The 20,965-nt window shown below is 40.5% G+C and overlaps 1 protein-coding gene across 2 annotated transcripts in view; it reads left to right on the top strand.

The window, feature by feature from the left end:
* The first annotated feature begins 205 nt into the window (after window positions 1-205).
* SLC25A24 (solute carrier family 25 member 24) overlaps window positions 206-20,965 on the top strand; it is a 64,222-nt gene continuing 43,462 nt past the window's right edge. Inside the window, exons 1-3 of one of the 2 annotated variants that reach the window (XM_003267869.4) lie at window positions 206-589; window positions 14,407-14,533; window positions 18,321-18,408. In XM_003267869.4, the coding sequence (XP_003267917.3) occupies window positions 407-589; window positions 14,407-14,533; window positions 18,321-18,408 (398 nt within the window). In that variant the 5' untranslated portion in view covers window positions 206-406. Of the gene's footprint in view, window positions 590-7,521; window positions 7,857-14,406; window positions 14,534-18,320; window positions 18,409-20,965 lie in introns of those variants that run through there. The other variant, XM_003267870.3, reaches the window with a different exon arrangement.

Raw genomic sequence — 20,965 nt, forward strand, 5'->3', positions numbered from 1 at the left:
GCAGCCCTGGAGCTGCTGGGGGCCTCCTCCTCGGACCCGCACTGCTGACAGCGGGACTGGCAACTGGGCGGAGGTCGACACCGGGTCCGCACAGCCCCTCCCGAGACCCAGCTCGCAGCTCCCTTACTTCCTGCTCTCCGGAGGCGGGCCCGGCCAGTGCAGCGGAGGCCAGCGCGGCGAGCTCCTCCCCAGCGGCGGCGGGACGGCCACACCCTGCGCGTCGCGCGGGCTAGGGTGGAGTCTCCGCTCCTGCGCCCTGCGCGCCGCAGCCGCACCCCCGACTGCGCCCCAAACGCTGTTGCGCCGCGCGCCCCGCCCAGCGCGGCTTCGCGCTGGTCCCGGTCGCGCCCCGCAGCCCTCGATCTCCCGTGACTTCCTCGGCCAGGCCGCCCGCGCCTCTGGGACCATGTTGCGCTGGTTGCGGGGCTTCGTGCTGCCCACCGCGGCCTGCCAGGACGCGGAGCCGCCGACGCGCTACGAGACCCTCTTCCAGGCACTGGACCGCAATGGGGACGGAGTGGTGGACATCGGCGAGCTGCAGGAGGGGCTCAGGAACCTGGGCATCCCCCTGGGCCAGGACGCCGAGGAGGTGGGTCGCCGCCGGGGCGCCGCCTGAGCGCAGGGAGGGCTGCGGGCGCTGGGGACACTGCGAGGACCGAGGAGGGCGGCGGCCCGAGGCGTTGCCAGGAGGAAGGAGGAACTGTGGCGCCCAGCGCTCCGGTGGCTTCAGAAACTCGGGCGTGGGGCCGCGACCGGCGACCCCAGTAACAGAAGTGGGTCATAATGCGAAAGTCTACTGGTATTTGTCCAGATAAAATGAATGTTGTGGACACTCTGGCCCACGGGCACTGTTAAATTTTTAAGACACTTTTGTCCTGAATCCATCCCAGGTTCTTTGTTTTTTGTTTTAATACCTTGCAAACATGTAATCAGTTTTAGCTGTCAGACTTCAGTGGGTCCCAAGTTTTGTAAAAAGGCGCACACATTCGGTCTCTTTCGAAGCTGCTTTGTTACACCAGCTATGTGTGTTGTCTCCTGTTTGAAAACCAATCGCGTTTCCCCCACTTCCTGTTGAGAAGGAATGGCGGCATTTCGTTGTTTAAGACATTCCTAGGTTAATGCCCTAGGTACATAAATTGATCTGAAGGATTGACCTGCGGCTGAGCAATTTCATTTTCTCTGAGTCATCTTAACTGTGCCCCTGAACTTCTGCCCTTTTAGTAGAGTGGAGATATGTGGAACTTCTCCAACCCTGTTGAAGCGTTCCCTGACACTGGCATTCTCTTATCCTAAGAGGGAAAGTGATTAGGTTACCATGAGGGCCAACAACTGTTATATAGTTATATTTAACTTCTCTTTTAATGTCTTTGGTAGTTATAGGCCTCTTCAGTTTACTGTTTCTTCTAGAGTCAGATTTAGTTAAGTTACAATTGTTTTTTGAAACTGCCAGTTCTGTCCAAGGTTCATAATACTCACTGATGATTTTATAACACTTCTGACTGAATCTGTAGGTAGGTTCTCTATTTCATTCCTGATATCTATCCTTTTCTCCCCTTCAATCTTGCCAAAGTTTTGTGTATTTTATTCATACTTTGAAGGAACCAACTTTTGGTACTTTGTGCTGATTGTCCCAGAAATGGCCCAGTTGGAGTTCCCCACCATGTCCAATCATTGGCTGGAAGCAGCCCAGGAAAGGGACGGCCTTGCTGCAGTGCATCAGCAGATGCCAGGGTTAGAGGCTAGAGAGTAGAAGTCAACTGTGTTCCTCACAGGAGGCACCTTTGAAGGGAGATCTCGGTGGTACAACTCCATGGTCCCTACAATATACAAAAGCTCTTTGGAGTGCTCAATGATTTTTAAGATTGTAAAGGGATCCTGAGATCAAAAAGCTTGAGAATTGCTGCTGTACCATCATTTTTACGTAACTGCATCATATTCTGTTATATGTTTGTGTCATAGTATATGTTACTAATTCTTTTTAAACCACCATTTAGTTTATTGATAGTTTAAAAACGATTGTAAGTGAAATTGCAATGGATGTCCTTTGTATTCATTTTCTCATTCTGGTCCAGTTACTTTCATAGGATAAATTTTGAGGAGTGGACATTGCTGAGTCTGAAGGTAACACACATTTTAAATTGGGATACCTATTGCCTTTTGGAAACCTTGGACCCATTTTCACTCTTTTGACTGACAGTGCTTGCTTCTCCACATCCTCGCTCATTCAGGGTATCAGTCTTTATAAATTCTCCTATTCTGCAGGTGAAATTCCTTTTCATTTCCTGTCTTAGTCCATTTTGTGTTGCTGTAATGGAATACCTGAGACTGGGTAGTTTATAAAGAAAAGACATTTATTTAGCTCACAGTTTTGCAGGCTGGGAAGTTTAAGAAGCGTGGTGCTGGCATCTGCTGGACTCCTGGTGAGGGCTTTCCTGCTGTGTGACAACATGGTGGAAAGTCAAAGTGGAAGTGGACATGTGTGAAGAAGCAAAATCCGAGGGATGTCCTGGCTTTATAAAAACCCAGCCTCGAGGGAACTGATGCATTACTGAGGGAACTAATTCAGTCTCATGAGAGAGGGAACTCACTCTCTACTGCAAGAATGGCACCAAGCCATTCATGAAGGATCTGCCTGTGTGACCCTGACACCTCCTGCTAGGTCCCTCCTCCCAACACAGCCACATCAGGGATCAGACTTCAACATGAGTTTTTGTGGGGACAAACAAAACGTAGCACTTGCTTTGCCTTTTTGTTCTATTCACATCCTCCACAGAATTGCATTATGCCTACCCATTTGGTGAGGGCAGTCTTCTTTCATTGGTTTACTGATTCAAATGCTACTGTCCTCCAGAGACATCCTCACAGACACACCCAGAAATCATGTTTTACCAGCTATCTGGGCATCCCTTAGTCCAGACGAGTTGATACATAAAATTAACCATCACACGTGGGATAGAATTAGGATTACACAGTCAACCTTTATGGGGGAAAATTTCAGAGGCATGTCAGGGGTTTGTGTAATGTCAAGGAGTGAGGAGATTGGCTACTTGAGCATAGAAAATGAGAACTGTGGGGTGACTCTTCGGTGGAAAGTTTCAAGGTAGTAGTTTGTATCTAAGCCAAATACTCAGCTTGAAGCAAAATCTCTATACATTTTCATCTGATTTGATCTCATCTCCATGTTTCCAAGCATTTGTAATGAATTGAGCATTTAGAAGAGAACAAATTTCTGTTTAAGTTTCTTTAGATTTTAGATGGAAAGAATGTAGAAATATGAGCTTTCTTTTCTATATGTTCCAAATCTCCTCCCTATGAAATTAGTGAAAAATTAAAGTTAAAAATTAGAGAAAATTCACATTAAGTTTTCCTAGGACTCAGTAGTATAAGGGTATAGACTGAGAGTAGAATGTAGTTTGAGAACAAGGAGATACAGTATTTAACCATTGCTAATTTTCTTATACTTGTCTAGTAATCCTATTTCCTTTTAAAAATCTTCAGTTATTTTCTCTTTATGCACCTCCTTCTCCCTCTTGTCTTCCCCCTTCTACCCCCATCTTCTTTCTTCCTGTGGAGCCCTCATGAATGGGATTAGTGCTTGTATAAAAGTGACCCAGAAGAGCTTCCTTGCCCCTTCCACCGTGTGAGGACACAGTAAGAAAACAGTGGTCCATGGAACCAGAAAGTGGGTCCTCACTAGACACTAAATCTCCTAGCACCTTGATCTAGGACTTCCAGTGTCTGGAACTGCAAGAAATCAATGCTTATTGTTTAAGTAAGCCAATAGTATTTTTGTCATAGCAGCCCAGATGGACTAGGACAATTACCAAGAGCAAGAAGGGAAGCAGCAAGCTAAAGAGAGTTCCATCCTTATTGTAAATTAACCGTGTAACCCTTGTCAAGTTTGAGCCTTACTGGAGCTTTACTTTCTTATTCTTAAAATGCAGATATCTTGCCTGCATCCTGGACAGAGCTTTTAACAAGGTCATATGTGGCAGAATATGAAAGTTCATGTTAAAAAACCCTTTAAAATGTGGTATCCCATTTACTAGCTGGTGAACTTCTTGAGGAACCTCTGTGCCCATGAGTATGAAGTGTATGCTGAATGATCACCCAATGTTAGAGGAGTGGGTGGACTGGTAACCTGATTTAAGGGCCATTCTGACTCTTACATTCTATGATTTTTTAGAATTCTCTGTCTTTAAATGTTTACATTTACAATCACAGAAGAAATAGAGTCACATAGAAGAATAGTAGCTTAGCAAATGTTTATTGCATTGAATGGAATCAGGATTTCACTCCATTAAGTAATTCCTCTGTTAACAAGGAGGGTTCATTTCATTAATATTGCTTTTTTTTTTTTTTTTTTCTGGAGACAGAATCTTGCTCTATCACCCAGGCTGGAGTGCAGTGGTGCGATCTTGGCTCACTGCAGCCTTTGCTTCCTGGATTCAAGAGATTCTTGTGCCTCAGCCTCCCAAGCAGCTGAGATTACAGGCACATGCCACCACACCTGGTTAACTTTTGTATTTTCTAGTAGAGATGAGATTTTGCCATATTGGCCAGGCTGGTCTTGAATTCCCGGCCTCTAGTGATCTGCCTGCCTTTGCCTCTGAAAGTGCTAAGATTACAGGCGTGAGCCACCATGGCTGGCCCATTTCCTTAATATTTTAATTGTCAGACATGTTATGGTTTCTGGCACAATATTAAGAAGACATGATACAGAAATCATAGGGTGAGTTTTGGGGCATCACAACAGAAAGATTATGGTATAAGAAAAACAATGGAATTCCAACTACATTTCTATCAAATGTTCTAAAATATATAACATCTGTATCTTTTGTGTTCTCTCCTGATTTGTATTCTAAATCTGATGTTATCTTTCTCTGCAGAAATAAAGTGTCTGAAAGAATGAAAAAAATTGAAGAATTCTTTAGTAAGGTATAAAATACCCTTTCCATCTTTGTAGCATTCTAAGCCTTTTGTCACCTTTCCAAACTCCCAACATGCCATATTCCCTGACTAGGCCACAACCATGTACATTGATCCCTTTATTTTCTTCTCTCTGCCTGAGATTTCTCTCATTCCCCCTTCTCTGCCTGGTATATGATTGCCCATTGTTTAAGGCCCCAGCTCACCTTTATAATTTTCCTAACCCACTTTCTTTATCAGTATTCCAGAAAAAACATTTAGAAAGAAGCTTCCACAAGACAACATTCTGTAATACACTGCTTAATTTCTTTTGACCATGCTGAGTTCAAAAATCTTATCTTTTTAAGGATCGAATGGAGTCCACCAAGGTATCTATATTTGACAGGAATTATGAAAACAAAAGGATTTGTTGAGAAAGTTTGAAGCCTAACTCTGACATGTGGATCATAGTGTTTACTACACATTAACTGTTTTAGTGGATATAATGGTTATTATTATAGGCTGTGGAATCAGAACAGGGTTCAAATGTTTTCACCACTTGCTAGACAGTGGCCTTGGCCATGTTATTTAATGCCTGGAGGCCTCAAATTTTAACTAGGAATGGTAAGAACTACCCAGTAACTTAGCATAAATAGTAAATTCATTCATTTAATGTTTTCAAACAGTGCCAGACATTGTTTAACGAACTGGGGATATAGTGGTGAACAACACTGACAGCGTTCTTCATTGTATTCTCAAAACCCTCCCTATAGTAAGTAGGTCTGTCTGTGTGTGTAGGTGTGTGGGGAATGAAAAATAATAAGCAAATAATGAACAGGAAATTTCAAAAAGCAGAAGGAGCTATTCAACAAAAATACCTGCTTTTTATTAGATGAAACTCTCAACTCCTGTCAATTCTGTTAAATGCTGTCAGTCTGTTTTCCTTATCACCCTGGCCATGACTTCTGTCTTTTCTGCTTGGTCCTGTAGACTCTAACCCAAGGCTCATTCTCTGCCTGGCTATCTGCCTTCTGTGGCTCTTTGCCACTACCTACATTCTCTGTGTTGCACAGGGAAGGACCATTCCCTGTGGACCATAAAATTCTCTTTTTGAAAGAATTCATTCTTGATTGGGCCACAGCACATCTTGTGAGACAGCATTAGACATCTGCCACTGCTCAACAGCTCTGGGGGAAAATGTTTATTCAGTAGTTTTTTTGACTAACCAGGGTACAACCTCCTCCCAGAGGGAAACCTATGAGCATTTCAAGGACATGTGATGGTCCATTTATGTCCCCAGTATCTGACATGATGGGTGGTGTAGAGCAAGAGCTTACAGATAATGGCTAAATTAAATTAAATTTTCTTTTTGAATTTTAATATTCAACTTTTTAGGGTACCTAATCTCCATATTTAGGAAAATAAATTACATAAAAAGTGGAGAGTTTTTATTATGAAACTGCACCTCCATATTTCCAGTGGTGCAGGATGAGGGAGCACAGGTGTTTGTCTGGGGAAGCCAGGGCCCTCCGTGGTTCTGCAGGGTGAGGATTAAAAGGAAGCCCTAGATAGTATTTATGAGTATCTCCTAACTTCTCTCTGGGACCCAAGATCACTGAACTTTTGTCTATTTTGAGATCATCTTTCCAATCCAGCCACTAACAGCTGAAGGATAGTCTTGCCCTGGAGCCATCGTAGTGGTTGGATGAAGAGAAAAGATAAAAAACTGTGAGGGGAGGTGTCACAGAAGAAAGGGCCCATGTGGGCAGATTTTCATTCAATTGCTAGTCTTTATTACAGCAATTCTCCAGGGCTGCAACCTTAGAAAAGGATTCCTACAACACAGTGTAGGTACCCATCAGCAGCAGATTGGATAAAGAAAATGTGGTACATACACACCATGGAATACTTTGCAGCCATAAAAAAAGAGCAAAATCATGTCCTTTGCAGCAACATGAATGCAGCTGGAAGCCAATAACTTAAAACGAATTATTGTAGAAACAGAAAAACAAATAGTGTTCTCACTTATAGGGGGAGCTAAACCTTGGGTAAATGGGGCATAGAGATGGGAACAATAGACACTAGGGACTCCAAAAGGAGGGAGGGAGGGAGGGAGGAGGGCAAGGGCTGGAAAACTTCCTACTGGGTACTTTGCTCACACCCTAGGTGATGGCACCATTAGGAGCGCAAACCCCAGTATCACACAATATACTCTTGTAACAAGGTGATGGTGTAACCCCTGAACCTACAATAAAATTATTTTATTTTAAAAAATCATTATAAAGATTTTTGAAAAGAAGGATTCCTAGACAGGTGCAGCCAAACAATTTTTTTTTAAATGTTGGCAGGCCGCCACCTCCAGTCACTTATGCTACAATAGCCCATGTCCCCACATTCCCGACCTACTTCTCGCCAAAAGAGAAGCTATACTTTTAGATGGCCCTGTGCTGGGTTCTCCCTGGAAGTTTCTGGGGAAAGGGGCGTGAGTTGCCCCGGCTGGACTCTTCCTGGAGTGGGAGCCGGGGCTTCTGATCAGACGTGAGTGCGGCAGGAACTCCGCGGTCTCCCAGCGCAGCCCCGAGTTCGGACCCACGCAGGTCCCGGGTCCTGCGCGCTCGCACCTTTGCGCTGGAGCCGTTAGGATGAGCCCTCTCCTTCCAGAGCTTTAACCGATGAAGGTGCTTTGTGTTTGGCGCCCCTGAGGAGGATGCTGTCTTAGGCCTCTTCCCACTGGATGTGTGGTGGGCAGAGATCCCGTTGGTCCGTCGCACTTCCACCCCCTTGGGGCTCACTCAGGCCGCGGAGCTGCGAGGGAGACATCCTCGATGGACTCCCTTTACGGAGATCTCTTTTGGTACCTGGACAAAAGGATGGGGACCTTGGACATTTTTGAGCTTCAGGAAGGCCTGGAGGATATAGGGGCCATTCAATCCCTAGAGGAAGCGAAGGTGGGTCTCACTGGGGCTGTGATCAGAGAGACGTTGGGGCTGGGAGCCCTGGAGAGGCATTGGGCAGAGAGGGCAAAGTTTACATGTTGTCAGGCTTGACCTGGGCCCACTGCAGTGTTCAGGTGGTTGACCAGCGTTACTGTTTATTAAGAATAACACAACACAGCTAACACATTCTCAAGTATTTTTCTCCGTTTTCTCCCTGGCTGTAGTAAAATCTCCAACTTCAGATTGCTCTCAAGATGTTGGCTACATACCGCCTTGTCTTAGGAGTCACCTTGTTCAATGTGCTCACCTGTCATTAGTCACCCAGTGGGGCGTCTAGGCCAAAGACACGCCCTCCCCAGTTCAGAGAACTGGGATAATCACTCTACGTGTATTTGGGAGTGGGGTGGTGATTGGAAATTTTCTGATGTTATGTTTTGGTTTCTGTTCCTGGAAGGGGGCAGTGTAAGTGGCTTTTACTCTTGGGTTTCACTAGTGCTGAGGTTTCCTCATAATATGCCTTAATTAATAGACCCTAGTTATCAGTACCGAGCTTAGGCTAACCCTTCTCTTCCCCAGCAGGCTAACCTATAGGCTCCTTCTCAGCATGTTATGCTTTGTACATACTCCTATTGCAGTATTTCCAAGTCATTTTTCATTTGGAATTTATTATTGTATATAATAATTACTTTATAAGTATATTTGCTCTTTGGATGTTTGACGCAGTAGACTGGGAGATCCATGAGCATGCAGACTATTGAATTTATTTTGGGTAATTGGTACTTTGTGCCCAAAAAACTGTCAGTTGAGTTCTGTCATGTTAAAATTTAGTAAAACTCTTTCTATTAGCCATGTGAACTTTGGGAATACTGAAGCATCCATTCAGTCATGGGTCAGTTCTAGTTTGAGCACATTCTGTATTCCAAGCCCTATACCCTGGTATCCTCATCTGTTATATCAGAGGCCTAGACTGTGTACTTTCTGTGGACCAATTCAGTCCAAAATGTTATTTCTGCAAAGCTTATCTGGATTTTTAATTCCTAGGAAAAAACACTGTTTCTCCTTTTAAAGTTAAGTGTTCTTGTTCAGGTGCAGTGGCTCATGCCTGTAATTCCAGCACTTTGGGAGGCCAAGGCAGGTGGATCACTTGGGGCCAGGAGTTCAAGACCAGCCTGGCCAATATGGTAAAACCCCATCTCTACTAAAAATACAAAAATTAACTGGGTGTGGTGGTGGGTGTGTGTAGTCCCAGGAGGCTGAGGCAGGAGAATCACTTGAGCCTGGCAGGCAGAGGTTGCAGCAAGCTGAGATTGCGTCACTGCACTCCAACCTGGGTGACAGAGTGAGACTCCATCTCAAAAAGAAAAAAAAAAAGTGTTATTCATATTTGTTTAAAGACACTCTTATATTTAGGTTTGCAAGTGTAACTTGTATTTGTTTATTTGATACAAACTAGCCTTTCATAAGAAATTCTGGGTTACGCTATCCAGTCGAATCTTTTGAAACACATTTCTTCCTTATTGAAACAAAAGGTTTGTAGATCTGTCTTGCATTTTTGGCAAGGAGGCTTTGTGTACCTAGTGGTGACTGATGAGGGGTCACATGTCAAAACCCAAGGGAGAGGTGTCCCCAGAGAATTCTGCACCAATCACACAGAACATTCTGTTTCAGAGGAGCACCGTTGTGACTTTTCCTCAAGTGGCAGTCACATCGCTAGGAGGTTTTGATATGAGGTCTCTTCCCACACGTCTCCACCTCCCCAGTAGGAAAATTTGTTTATATAGACAAAGCTCAACTGATTAAAAAAAAAAAAGAAATGGTACTTACATTGTCGTGTTAAGATACAAAAGCAATAACTTTTTATTGTGAAAATAGTCTGTTTTTGAACAATATATTGTTTTGTTTTTTCCTGTGAAAGTTGAGAAACTGAATATACGAAGAGATAATGGTCAGACCATAAATAAAAATAGAACTTTGACTCAAAATTTACAGCAGTCTGCCCAGAAAACCAGCACTTTATCTAAAATAAACAGACCGGGAAACCAGCCTGTTATGTCAGACTTACAGGAAGTCAGGTTGCTATCTGTAGAGACAGTACACAAAGCTATGCAATAACTGCTGTAACAGCCCCAAATGGTCAGAATTTGATTAATAACCAACAGTCCCCCTAATATTTTTCTTCACTTCCAACTTAGGACGAACCAGAGAAAGCTAAATATGTACCACCTACTAATCAAATAGGATGCCCCATTTCTAATGAGCCCTCCTACAGCTTCCTGGGGGCCAGCAGCCCCCAATCAGGAAACGCCTGAAGCCTTCCCTTTTTCCCACTGTAAAGCTTTCCCACTCCTCTCCCTGCCTTTGAGTCTCTGTCAATACGCAAGTGAGGGTGTCTGACTCCCTTGCTATAGCAAGCTTGGGCCAAGTAGACTTTACTTTTCTCGTTTGATTGGTCTTTTATTTCTACAAGGAACATACAGGAAAATTTAAAGGGGAATCCATTCCTAGTCTTTCATCTTATAGTAGTCCCCTTTTATCTGCAGGGCATATTTTCCAAGACCCCCACTGAACACCTGAAACTGTGGGTAATATTGAACCCTATATATACTCTCTCTCTCTCTCTCTCTCTCTCCCTCTCTCTCTCTCTCTATATATATATATTTCAGTATTTTTTTTTACTTTATCTTTAATTAGCTTTAGCTCTTTTTTTTTTGAGATGGAGTCTCACTCTGTCACCCAGGCTGAGTGCAGGGATGCAGTCTTGGCTCACTGCAACCTCTGTCTGCCGGGTTCAAGCAGTTCTTGTGCCTCAACCTCTGGAGTAGCTGGGACTACAGACATGTGCCACCACTCCTGGCTAATTGTTTTAAATTTTAGTAGAAATGGGATTTCACCAAGTTGGCCAGACTGATCTCGTACTTCTGACCTCAAGTGATCCGCCCACCTTGGCCTCCCAAAGTGCTGGGATTACAGGTGTGAGCCACTGTGTGCCCGGCCATAGACTATATATTTTTGATCTGATAACTGGTTCGGCTACTAAGTGACTAACAGGCAAGTAGCATCTATAGTGTGGATATGCTGGACAAAAGGACATTCACCTCCTGGGCAGGATGGCACAGAATGTTGAGAGATTTTATCATGCTACTCAGAATGGTGTGCGATTTAAAACTTATGAGTTGTTTCTGGAGTTTTCCATTTAATAGTTCAGACCATGATTGACCGCAGGTAACTGAAACTGTGGAAAGTGAAACTGTGGATAAGGGAGGACTATTGTATTGTTAAGTCAGACTCATTAGGCAATCATAACTCTTGATTTACCATAAGAAATGCTGCAGAAATATGGGTTAAAAAAAAAACTGTTCAAAAATAGGGTCAGGGATGTCCTTTAACTTGTTACTTCCAAAATGTTAGTGAAAACTGTGGCCCCAAAGAGTGAAAGGAACCAATGACTAAGAGAAAATCTTGTTTTCAGGATGACAGATTAAAAAAGAAGCAACTTGCTGAAACACTGAAAATCTCTCCACTTATGAGATAACACAAAACTGGCTAAAACTGGTTGGAATGAATATGGCCAACTCAAGTCTGCACAGAACTAACTTGGTGATGTTACAGCCCAAATTTCCACCACATATTTTATGCTAACTCCCCCTGGATTTTCACACATGATCCGTAAGGTAGCATGAAGAGGTAACTATGCATGCCTAAGTACTTGGGAGACCTCCCCATTTCCTTCCACCAATCACCCACTAATCCCAGAATCTGCCCCCAAACCTTTTTTAATAACTACCTTAAAGCCAGCACAGGGAGACAGATTTGAGCTGGACTCCTGTCTTCTTGCTGGTCAACTTGCAATAAAAAGCTTTTCTTTTCTCAAAACCTGGTATTATAGTATTGACTTCTAGTTAATCGGGCAGCAAGCCCCTTTTGGTCAGTGACTATTCTTGTTCGCTGATATTTCCATTGGCCAAAATATAAACCTCTTAGATGAAACTTCAGTACATAAATGGCGCCACAGAATGCTGTGACATTTTTCTCTTGGATTACAGCAGGTTACTGCACTGAATACTGTAGGCAGTTATAACACACTAAGTATTTGTGTGTCTAAACGTAGAAAAGGTACAGTAAAAATACGGTAATTTTTTTCAACTTTTAGTTGAGATTTGGGGGGTATGTGCACATTTGTTACAAGGGTATATTGCGTGATGCTGAGGTTTGGGGTACAATTGAACCCTGTCACCCAGGTAGTGAGCATAGTACCCAATCGATAATTTTTCAACCCTTGTCCATTCCCTCCCTGTTCCTGTAGTCCCCAGTTTCTGCTTTTCCTGTCTTTATATCCATGTGCACCCCATGTTTTGCTCCCATGTGTATGTGAGAACTTGTGGTGTTTGGTTTTCTATTTCTGCGTTAATTTGCTTAGGATAATGGCCTTCAGCTGCATCCATGTTGCTACAGAGGACATGATTTTATTCTTTTTTATGGCTGTGTAGTATTCCATGGTGAAAATATGGTACTATAATCTTACTAAACCACTGTCATATATGTGGTCTATCCTTGACTGAAATGTATACAGTGCATGAATATATATATATATAAAATATCCATTTTGTGTATTATTAGATTTGATTTGTTAATATTTTATACAGGAGTTTTGCATCTTTTTACTAGTTGACATTGCTTGTAATTTTCCTTTTTTTGTGATGTCCCTGTTAGGTTTTAGAATCAAGTGTATACCCGCCTCATAAAATGGGTTGGAAAATGTTCTCACCCTTTCATTTCTCTGGAAAAGTGGTGTTTTTTTCTTAAAGTTTGGTAGACATTATTGTTAAAACCATGGGGGCCTCAATTTTTCTTCATGGAAATGTTTTCAAATTACACTTTAAATTTCTTTAAAATCTGAGTATAGGGCTACTCAGAATTTCTGCTGTCTTATGTCAGTTTTTAATAAGTTGTTTTTGTAGGCGTTTGTTATCTCACTTTCATATTTTTGATATAAAGCTGTTCATAATATCATTAATGTCTATAGTGTCTAGTAGTTTCCATCTTTACTTTCTGACATTGGTTATTTGCCAGTTTTAGGAGTTTATCAATTTTATTAGTCTTTTCAAAGAACCAAAGAGGCTTTGTTAATCCTCCCAGTGGTGTGTTTGTGTTTTCTTTCTCATTACTTTTTGCTCTTTATTTCCTTCAGCTTCTTTTTTGCTTAATTTTAAAATAATTTCTTGAGATTGAGATAAGCCTCAATGATGGGTCACCGATTTCCAGTCTTTCTTCTTTTCTAATTATGCATTTTAAACCATAAATGTTTCTCTAAGTGTAGCTTTAGTTGCAGCTCACAAGTTTCAGATCTGTCTCTCTAAGTCTGGAGGTTGGAGATCTGACCATGACCATGAAACCATCCAGTCACAATGTGGCATTATTTTTTTAATTTTTTTTTTTTGAGGTAGAGTTTCACTCTTGTTGCCTAGGCTGGTGTGTAATGGTGCGATCTCGGCTCACAGCAACCTCTACCTCCCAGGTTCAAGCGATTCTCTTGCCTCAGCCTCCCAAGTAGCTGGGATTACAGGCATGCGCCACCTTGCCCAGCTAGTTTTGTATTTTTAGTAGAGATGGGGGTTCTCCATGTTGGTCAGGCTGGTCTTGAACTCCCGGCCTCAGGTGATCCACCTGCCTCAGCCTCCCAAAGTGCTGGGATTATAGGCATGAGCCACTGTGCCCAGCCCAACTTGGCATTATTTACCTAGAAGAGCATGACCATCAGAACAGTAGAATTTGTAAGCTTTGAGTGGGTGACTGTGAGTGTCATAATAGGTAGATATGTTATATTTTGGGTGGTGGTAGGAGAGGGCTTACAGTTTGCTATGACAGCTTTTTATACGGATCATCCTTAGTAAAAGATCATTTAATTTTTGAAATCAAAGGGGAAAACACTATTTTAGGCTTTCTTCTTTCTTTCGTTTTTAGAGACAGGGTCTTGCTCTGTCACCAGGTTAGAATGCAGTGGTGCAATATTGCTCACTGTAACCTCAAATTCCTGGGCTCAAGTGATCCTCCTACCTCAGCCTCCAAGTAGCTAGTATTTACAGGCATGTGCCAACACATCTGGCTAATTTTAAACATTTTTTATGGAGATGAGGTCTCACTATGTTGTCCAATCTGGTCTTGAATCCTGACCTCAAGCGATCCTCCCCCATCAGCCTCCCAAAGTGCTGCAATATTTTAAATCCTGTGGTAGGTCAAGTGTTTGTCTTCTATCTTGGGGTTTATAAAGTGCATGTCAAGAAATTTAGGGCGTGGTTAGATTAGCTTTAAAAATGTCATGTTTTATAAAAATCGATGCATCATTTTTCTGATTGAAAATTTAATACAAGACCTGGAATCTTTTTGCAGCAGTAGAACTACTTTTATTATAGATCTTTGCGATAATGAATGATGATACATCTGGCCAAAAATAGGTACTATAGTCTTTTAGGAAAACAGCTAATCTGCTTGAAATATGTGTAGAAATAATTTAGTGCATCAGCCCATATTGGCAATAACTTCTCTCTAATTTTTTTTTTTATAGAAAATTTTTACTACTGGAGATGTCAACAAAGATGGGAAGCTGGATTTTGAAGAATTTATGAAGTACCTTAAAGACCATGAGAAGAAAATGAAATTGGCATTTAAGAGTTTAGACAAAAATAATGATGGTGTGTCTTTCTTTTGTATTTATCACCAGCTATGAAGAAGCATTTATCATGCTTTCAAGAGTCTAAAAGGATGCTTATTTAATCTCTCTGGTTTTAGATGATAATTATTATTTGTGTTAATACTTTTTTTTAGTAATGTGATTTTTATGTAGAGTTTAAATTATTTAGTGAAGAAAACTTATAGATAGCTTTTCTTTTTCATTACTTTGAAATGTAATGAATTGCATTGCTGAATTAAAAACTGCAGGCAGGGCCTATTGTAAATGTTGACTATGGAACATTATGCTGATTTGAGTTAAACCTGTAGGTTAAAAATAATAATTATATTTTCTTGTCCTCTGGGTAAAGTGAGATTTCTTTTTATTTGTATATAAGAGTGACAGTTGTGTAGTCTAAAATTTAAAAAACTTTCATATTATCTTGCATTTGTTAGTGTTTTTGGAAGAATTAATTTAGAGAAGATACTCTCTGATCCTGGAAATTAGGGAAAAATAGCATATAAATATTTAAGTGTGTACCTTCTGGTTAAGATTATGACTTCTATATTTCGATTAATAGGTTGGAGTTTGTCTTAATCTGTTTTCTGTTGCTGTAATGGAATACCACAGACTGGGTAATTTACGAAGAAATGAAATTTATTTCTTATAGTTCTGGAGACTGGGAAGTTCAAAGTTGAGGAGCCGAATCTGGTGAGGGCCTCTTACTATGTCATAACATGCTAGCAGGCATCACAGAGCAAATGCGCAACCTCAGATCTCTCTTCCCCTTCTTATAAAGCCACTCGTCCCATCATGGGGGCCCTACTCTGAAGATCTTATCTAATTTTAATTGGAAATAGGGTCTCGAAGCCCTCATCACTAGAGGTAATCTTTAACAGGAAAAGAGAATTTATAAAAATTATAATGCAGCACCAAACCCCTCCCTACTTATGAATAGTAAGGGTCATTTCATTTACAGACTTGTTATTAAAGAAACAGGTTAAACAAATAGATTGAGAGGAAATGTGGTTCGTGGCTGAGATCAGCAAACTTTTTTGTCCAGAAGTCCAGATAATAAATATTTTAGCTTTGTGGGTCATGTGGTCTCAGTTGTAGCTACTTGTTTCTGCTGCTGTACCTCAAAAGCAGCCATGGATAATATGTAAATGAATGGAGATGACTGATTTCCAATAAAACTTTGTTTACAAAGAAAGTTAATACACCTTATTTGGCTTGAGGGTCATAGTTTGCCATCCCCTGATTTACACTGAATATTAAAGTTTAATTCAAAGCAAGTTCCTTCAAACAAACAAACTAAACTCTAAATGGTTTTGAAGATTATTCACGTCTGTGACTCTCAGCCAGGAAGAGCTGAGTTTGGGTTGGAAAGTAGTACTATTGGAACATTTGTTGCCCATAAGCCTTACAATATATGCCCCTAAGTCTGGCCTTAGTGCAGTCTTCTAGCAAAACTCAGCTTTCTTTCTTCTCTGCAAACTTTCATTCCAACATTGACCCTCTGCAGTTCAGATTGTCTTGCAGGTCAGATTGTCTGTGTGCTGTTATGGCAGGCAGTAGCTGAGAGATGGAGCTACCTTAAGATCAATTGCCAGATAATCAGAGGTCAATTATCCCAGTACATAAGTTGTGTACATATCAATTGTTCATTTTATAAAATTCTAAATGAACCAGAGGCTATAATTAAAGATGAAATTTTGATGGTATATTTGTAGGAAATCTACACAATGTTTCCTTAATTTCCCATGTTTGTATATTTTAAAACAATGTGGCATTATAGGTTCATATTTTTACTTTTCAGACTTCCTTAATGCAAAACGTATACAGTTGATCCTCATTATTTGGGGATTCTGTATTTGCAAATTTGCCTACTCAATAAAATTTGTCCCCAAAGTAACCCCAAAATATATACTCACAGTACTTTCCCAGGCATTCATGGACATGCACAGAGCAGTGAAAAACTTGAGTTGCTCAGCATGTACATTCCTAGCTAGTAGAATAAGGCAACACTCTGCCTTCTTGTTTCAGCTCTCATACTATTAAGTAGCAAGTATCCCTTTCAAGGTCTATTTTGTGCCAGTTTTTGCATTTTTGTATTTCTGTTGTTAAATGTTCCCCAAAGGTAGTGCTGAAGTGCTGTCTAGTGTTCCTAAGTGCAAGAAAGCCATGGCATACATTATGGAGAAAATATATGCATTTGATAAGCTTTGCCCCAAATTCAATGTTAGTGAATCAACAGCACACATTAAATGAGGTGCCTTCAAACAGAAACAGACATAAGACAAGGTTATGTATTAATCAGTTGATGAAAGTGTTGTAATCAGAGGCTCACAGGAACCTAATCCTGTTTTTCCTGTAGGAACAATGGTTCAGTATTTGCTAATTCAGTGTTTGCAATGAATATAGAACTTTATGGAAGATGATTACTGTGAATAATGAGAATTTACCATATCTCTTTAAGAGTGCAGTTCTAAGGGAGAATATTCAGAAGGGTATTTGCATAATTTCTTTGCTAACAGATGTGCCTCTCACTGTCTTTACATGGTCCAGATTCTTATGCTGCTCCTTCCCTCTCCCCAGGAGGATTCTCTCAGAATCCTGTCATCTCTCCAGGATCCTTTCTCCAAGAAAGTCTATCCTTTCACCACTAACAGTAATTTTGGTCTTCCTCGTTTTCTGGAGAAGTCAGCTGTTTATGCTGCTTCAGCACCAGACCCTCTCTTACTTTGTTTTGTTTCATTCTTTTTCATGTACAGTAGTCTTAGGATTCTCATGAGCCTGTGAGCTGCTAGAAGGAAATGCAGCAGTGCTTACATTTATTGCTTCTATTTTATTTTGTTTTCTCTTCCTGTCTTCTGATTATTCTCCTTCTGTCTACAAACATGCTCTAATTTCTCTAGTATTAAAAATTTTCTGTCTTTTGTTGTTCTTTTATCCTTGCTTCCTTATTTTTACTGCCAGATTTTTATTTTTATTTATTTATTTTTGAGATGGAGTCTCACTCTGTCACCCAGGCTGGAGTGCAGTGGCGCGATCTCAGCTTACTGCAACCGCTGCCTCCCGGCTTCAAGCAATTTTCCTCTCTTAGCCTCCCAAGTAGCTGGGATTATGGGCACCTGCCACCATGCCCGGCTAATTTTTGTATTTTTAGTAGAGAAGGGGTTTTGCCATGTTGGCCACACTGGTCTCTAACTGCTGACCTCAGGTGATCCACCCACCTCGGCCTCCCAAAGTGCTGGGATTACAAGTGTGAGCCAATGTGCCCGGCCTTTTACTGCCAGATTTTTAAAAGAATAGTCTGTGCTTTAGCTCTATTTCCTCATTTACTACTTCTCTTTAACTCAGTCATATATGATGTTTTGCATAGTAAATGTCTAGTAATTTATTAAAAATGTAGAAATAGGTACTTTTTAAATGAATAGATCCTACTTTAATTGAATTTATCTTAGAGTTAGAATATCTTGATTTGGATCTTAGTTCTGCTACTTCTTAATTACATTACTTGGTAAGGCCACTTGAGAAGTCAGTCTCTTTGGAGGAATATTATTTATCTATAAGGCTGTTATAATTACTGAATTTTAAAAAATGTGTGTTTATTTGTTTAATGTATTTGTTACATTTTTAGTATTGATGTTGGGATAGGCATTTAAGCAAATCTATAACTCACCTATATGCATAATTTTGCCTTAATCAGTTTAAAGCTTTCTCTTAAATGAGAGATTTGAAATTCATAATTTCTGTGGTTCTTATCAGTTCTGAGTTTATTTTTTGCCCTTTTTATTTTTTTAAAGGAAAAATTGAGGCTTCAGAAATTGTCCAGTCTCTCCAGACACTGGGTCTGACTATTTCTGAACAACAAGCAGAGTTGATTCTTCAAAGGTAAGCTCTTCATGTTGGTCAACAATTGACTTTCACTTTAATATCCTGCATTAGAACTCTGTGTTTGTAAGTGTGCCTTTAAAACACTTCCCTAGTCTTCATTATGTATATCCAAGATCTTTTTGTCTTTTTTCCTCCCATTCATTTTGTATGTGTACATTTATCTAAAGTGTAAGAATGGGAAGTGTAAGCTCAGACTGGACTCTTTCTTTCAAGGCCTCAAAGGACAGTGGAATGGCAGGAAGTAAGGTTTTAACTCCATAGACGAGGAGCTGAAGAGTTTTGGTGTTACTTTTTTTCCATTTGGTTTCTAATGTGACAGTAAAACTCATTGATTCAAACTAAGAAGACTAGCAGATTCATCACATTATTTAACCCAGATGTGACTGGAAAAAAGGGAAATTACCAAGCTCTCCTAGCTAACAAAGAAATACCTGTTTAAACTTTCAGAAAACAGAAATGCAAATTTGAACCTTATTGTCTGGGGCAATCAGTTTGACTATTTAAGTCAGACTTTTATAGTCTTAAGGTTTTATTTCACAGGATAGAGCAGTAATCTCTGCAGCCCAGGTGCTCTCAAATACTCTGTTGCTACAAACACAGGGCAGGAACTGATTTTTTGTGATAACATAAAACAGAAAAGGACAATTACATTGTGTTAATATTGTTGTGAATATTTTCAGTCCTCACATTGTCTAAAAAACCTTTCTAAATGGCTTTGTTATTGAATTTATCTCATTTTATATCTGTGCCAGTAGCATTTTCATCCTTTCTCTCTCTTCATAATTTCTTTTACGAACAGCTGCTAAGAGGAAGGCTCAAAGTCTCCAAGGCTGAGCACATAATGACTTTTGTTAGTACTAGATGAGAAGGGCTTTCCTCAGGAAATGAAAACCTAAAACATGAAAAGAAGATAAACAGAATTTGGATAGTGAGATATACAGCATATAATATTCTGCTTCTAAAGTCAACATTCTTCTAGGAAAGTGAGGGCTTTTCCCTGGCTGTTAGGCCAGAAATCATATTCCTATATTTTCTTTGATAGCTTTAGGAATAATGCAAATTCTAAGCCCAAGCTTCAGAATAGACTAAGAAGTATTAGCTTAGCTGCCATGACAAAATACCATAGGCTGGATGCATTAAACAATAGAAGTCTAGTTTTTCACAGGTCTGGGAGCTAGAAGTTTAAGATGAGAGTGCCAGCATGGTTGGGTTGTAGTGAGGGCTCTCTTTCTGGCTTGCAGATAGACCCCTTCTCACTGTATTGTCATATGGCAGAGAAAGAGAGAGAGATCTTTCTCTTGCTTTCTATTATAAGGCCATAGTCCTGTTGGATCAGGGTTCCATTCTTATGACTTTATTTGACTTTAACCCCTAAAGATGCTATCTCCAGATATAATCACACGGTGGGTTAGGGCCTCAACATTTGGATTTGGGAGGGACACAGTTCTGTCCATAGCAAAGGATAATGCAGAGGGTTGGATATTTAAAAGTAGCTACACAATTTTTAATATAAATATTTTATGGTAACTTTTTTTTTTTGAGATGGAGTCTTGCTCTGTTGCCCAGGCTGGAGTGCAATGGCACGATCTCAGCTCACTGCAACCTCCGCCTCCCAGGTTCAAGCAATTCTCCTGCCTCAGCCTCCCGAGTAGTTGGGACTATAGGCACGCGCCACCACGCCTGGCTATTTTTTTTTATTTTTAGTAGAGATGGGTTTGCACCATATTGGTCAGGCTCGTCTCAAACTCCTGACATCAGGTGATCCACCCACCTTGGCCTCCCAAAGTGCTGGGATTACAGGAGTGAGCCACTGCACCTGGCCGGCAGCTTTACTGAGATGTAATTCACATACCATAAATTCACTTTTCTAAAGTATACAATTCAGTGATTTAAAACATTTATTTATTTTTAAATCGACAGAATTATATGTGTTTATCATGTACAACATGATGTTTTGAAGTATGTATACATTGTGGAGTGACTAAGTCTAGCTAATTAACATGATACATCTCATACTTAATGATTTCTGTGGTGAGAACACTTTACATCCATTCTCTTAGTATTTTTCAAGAATATAATATATTATTATCAATTGTAGTCTTCATGTTGTATAGTGGAGCTCTTGAACTTATTCCTCGTGTCAAGCTGAAATTGTGTGTCCTTTAACACAAACCATACCCCACTCCCAAAGTATTCTGCTGTCTGCTTCTATGAAATTAACTTTTTCTGATTCCACATGAGTAAGATCATGGAGTATTTATTTGTCTTTACCTGGCTTGTTTCATTCATGTTGTTACAAATAACAGGATTTCCTTCTTTTCTTAGTGGCTGAATAGTTTTCTATTGCATATGTATAGCACATTTTCTCTATTCATGCATTGGTGGACACTTAGGTTGATTCTGTATCTTGGCTATTGTGTATAGTGCTATAATGAACATGGGAATGCACATGGCTCTTTGACATATTGATTTCATTTTATATATGTATATATATATGTATACACACACATACATACAGTGGTGGGATTGCAGGATCATATGGTAGTTCTATATT

This window comes from Nomascus leucogenys, chromosome 12 (genome assembly GCF_006542625.1).
Source record: "Nomascus leucogenys isolate Asia chromosome 12, Asia_NLE_v1, whole genome shotgun sequence".
NCBI lineage: Eukaryota > Metazoa > Chordata > Mammalia > Primates > Hylobatidae > Nomascus > Nomascus leucogenys.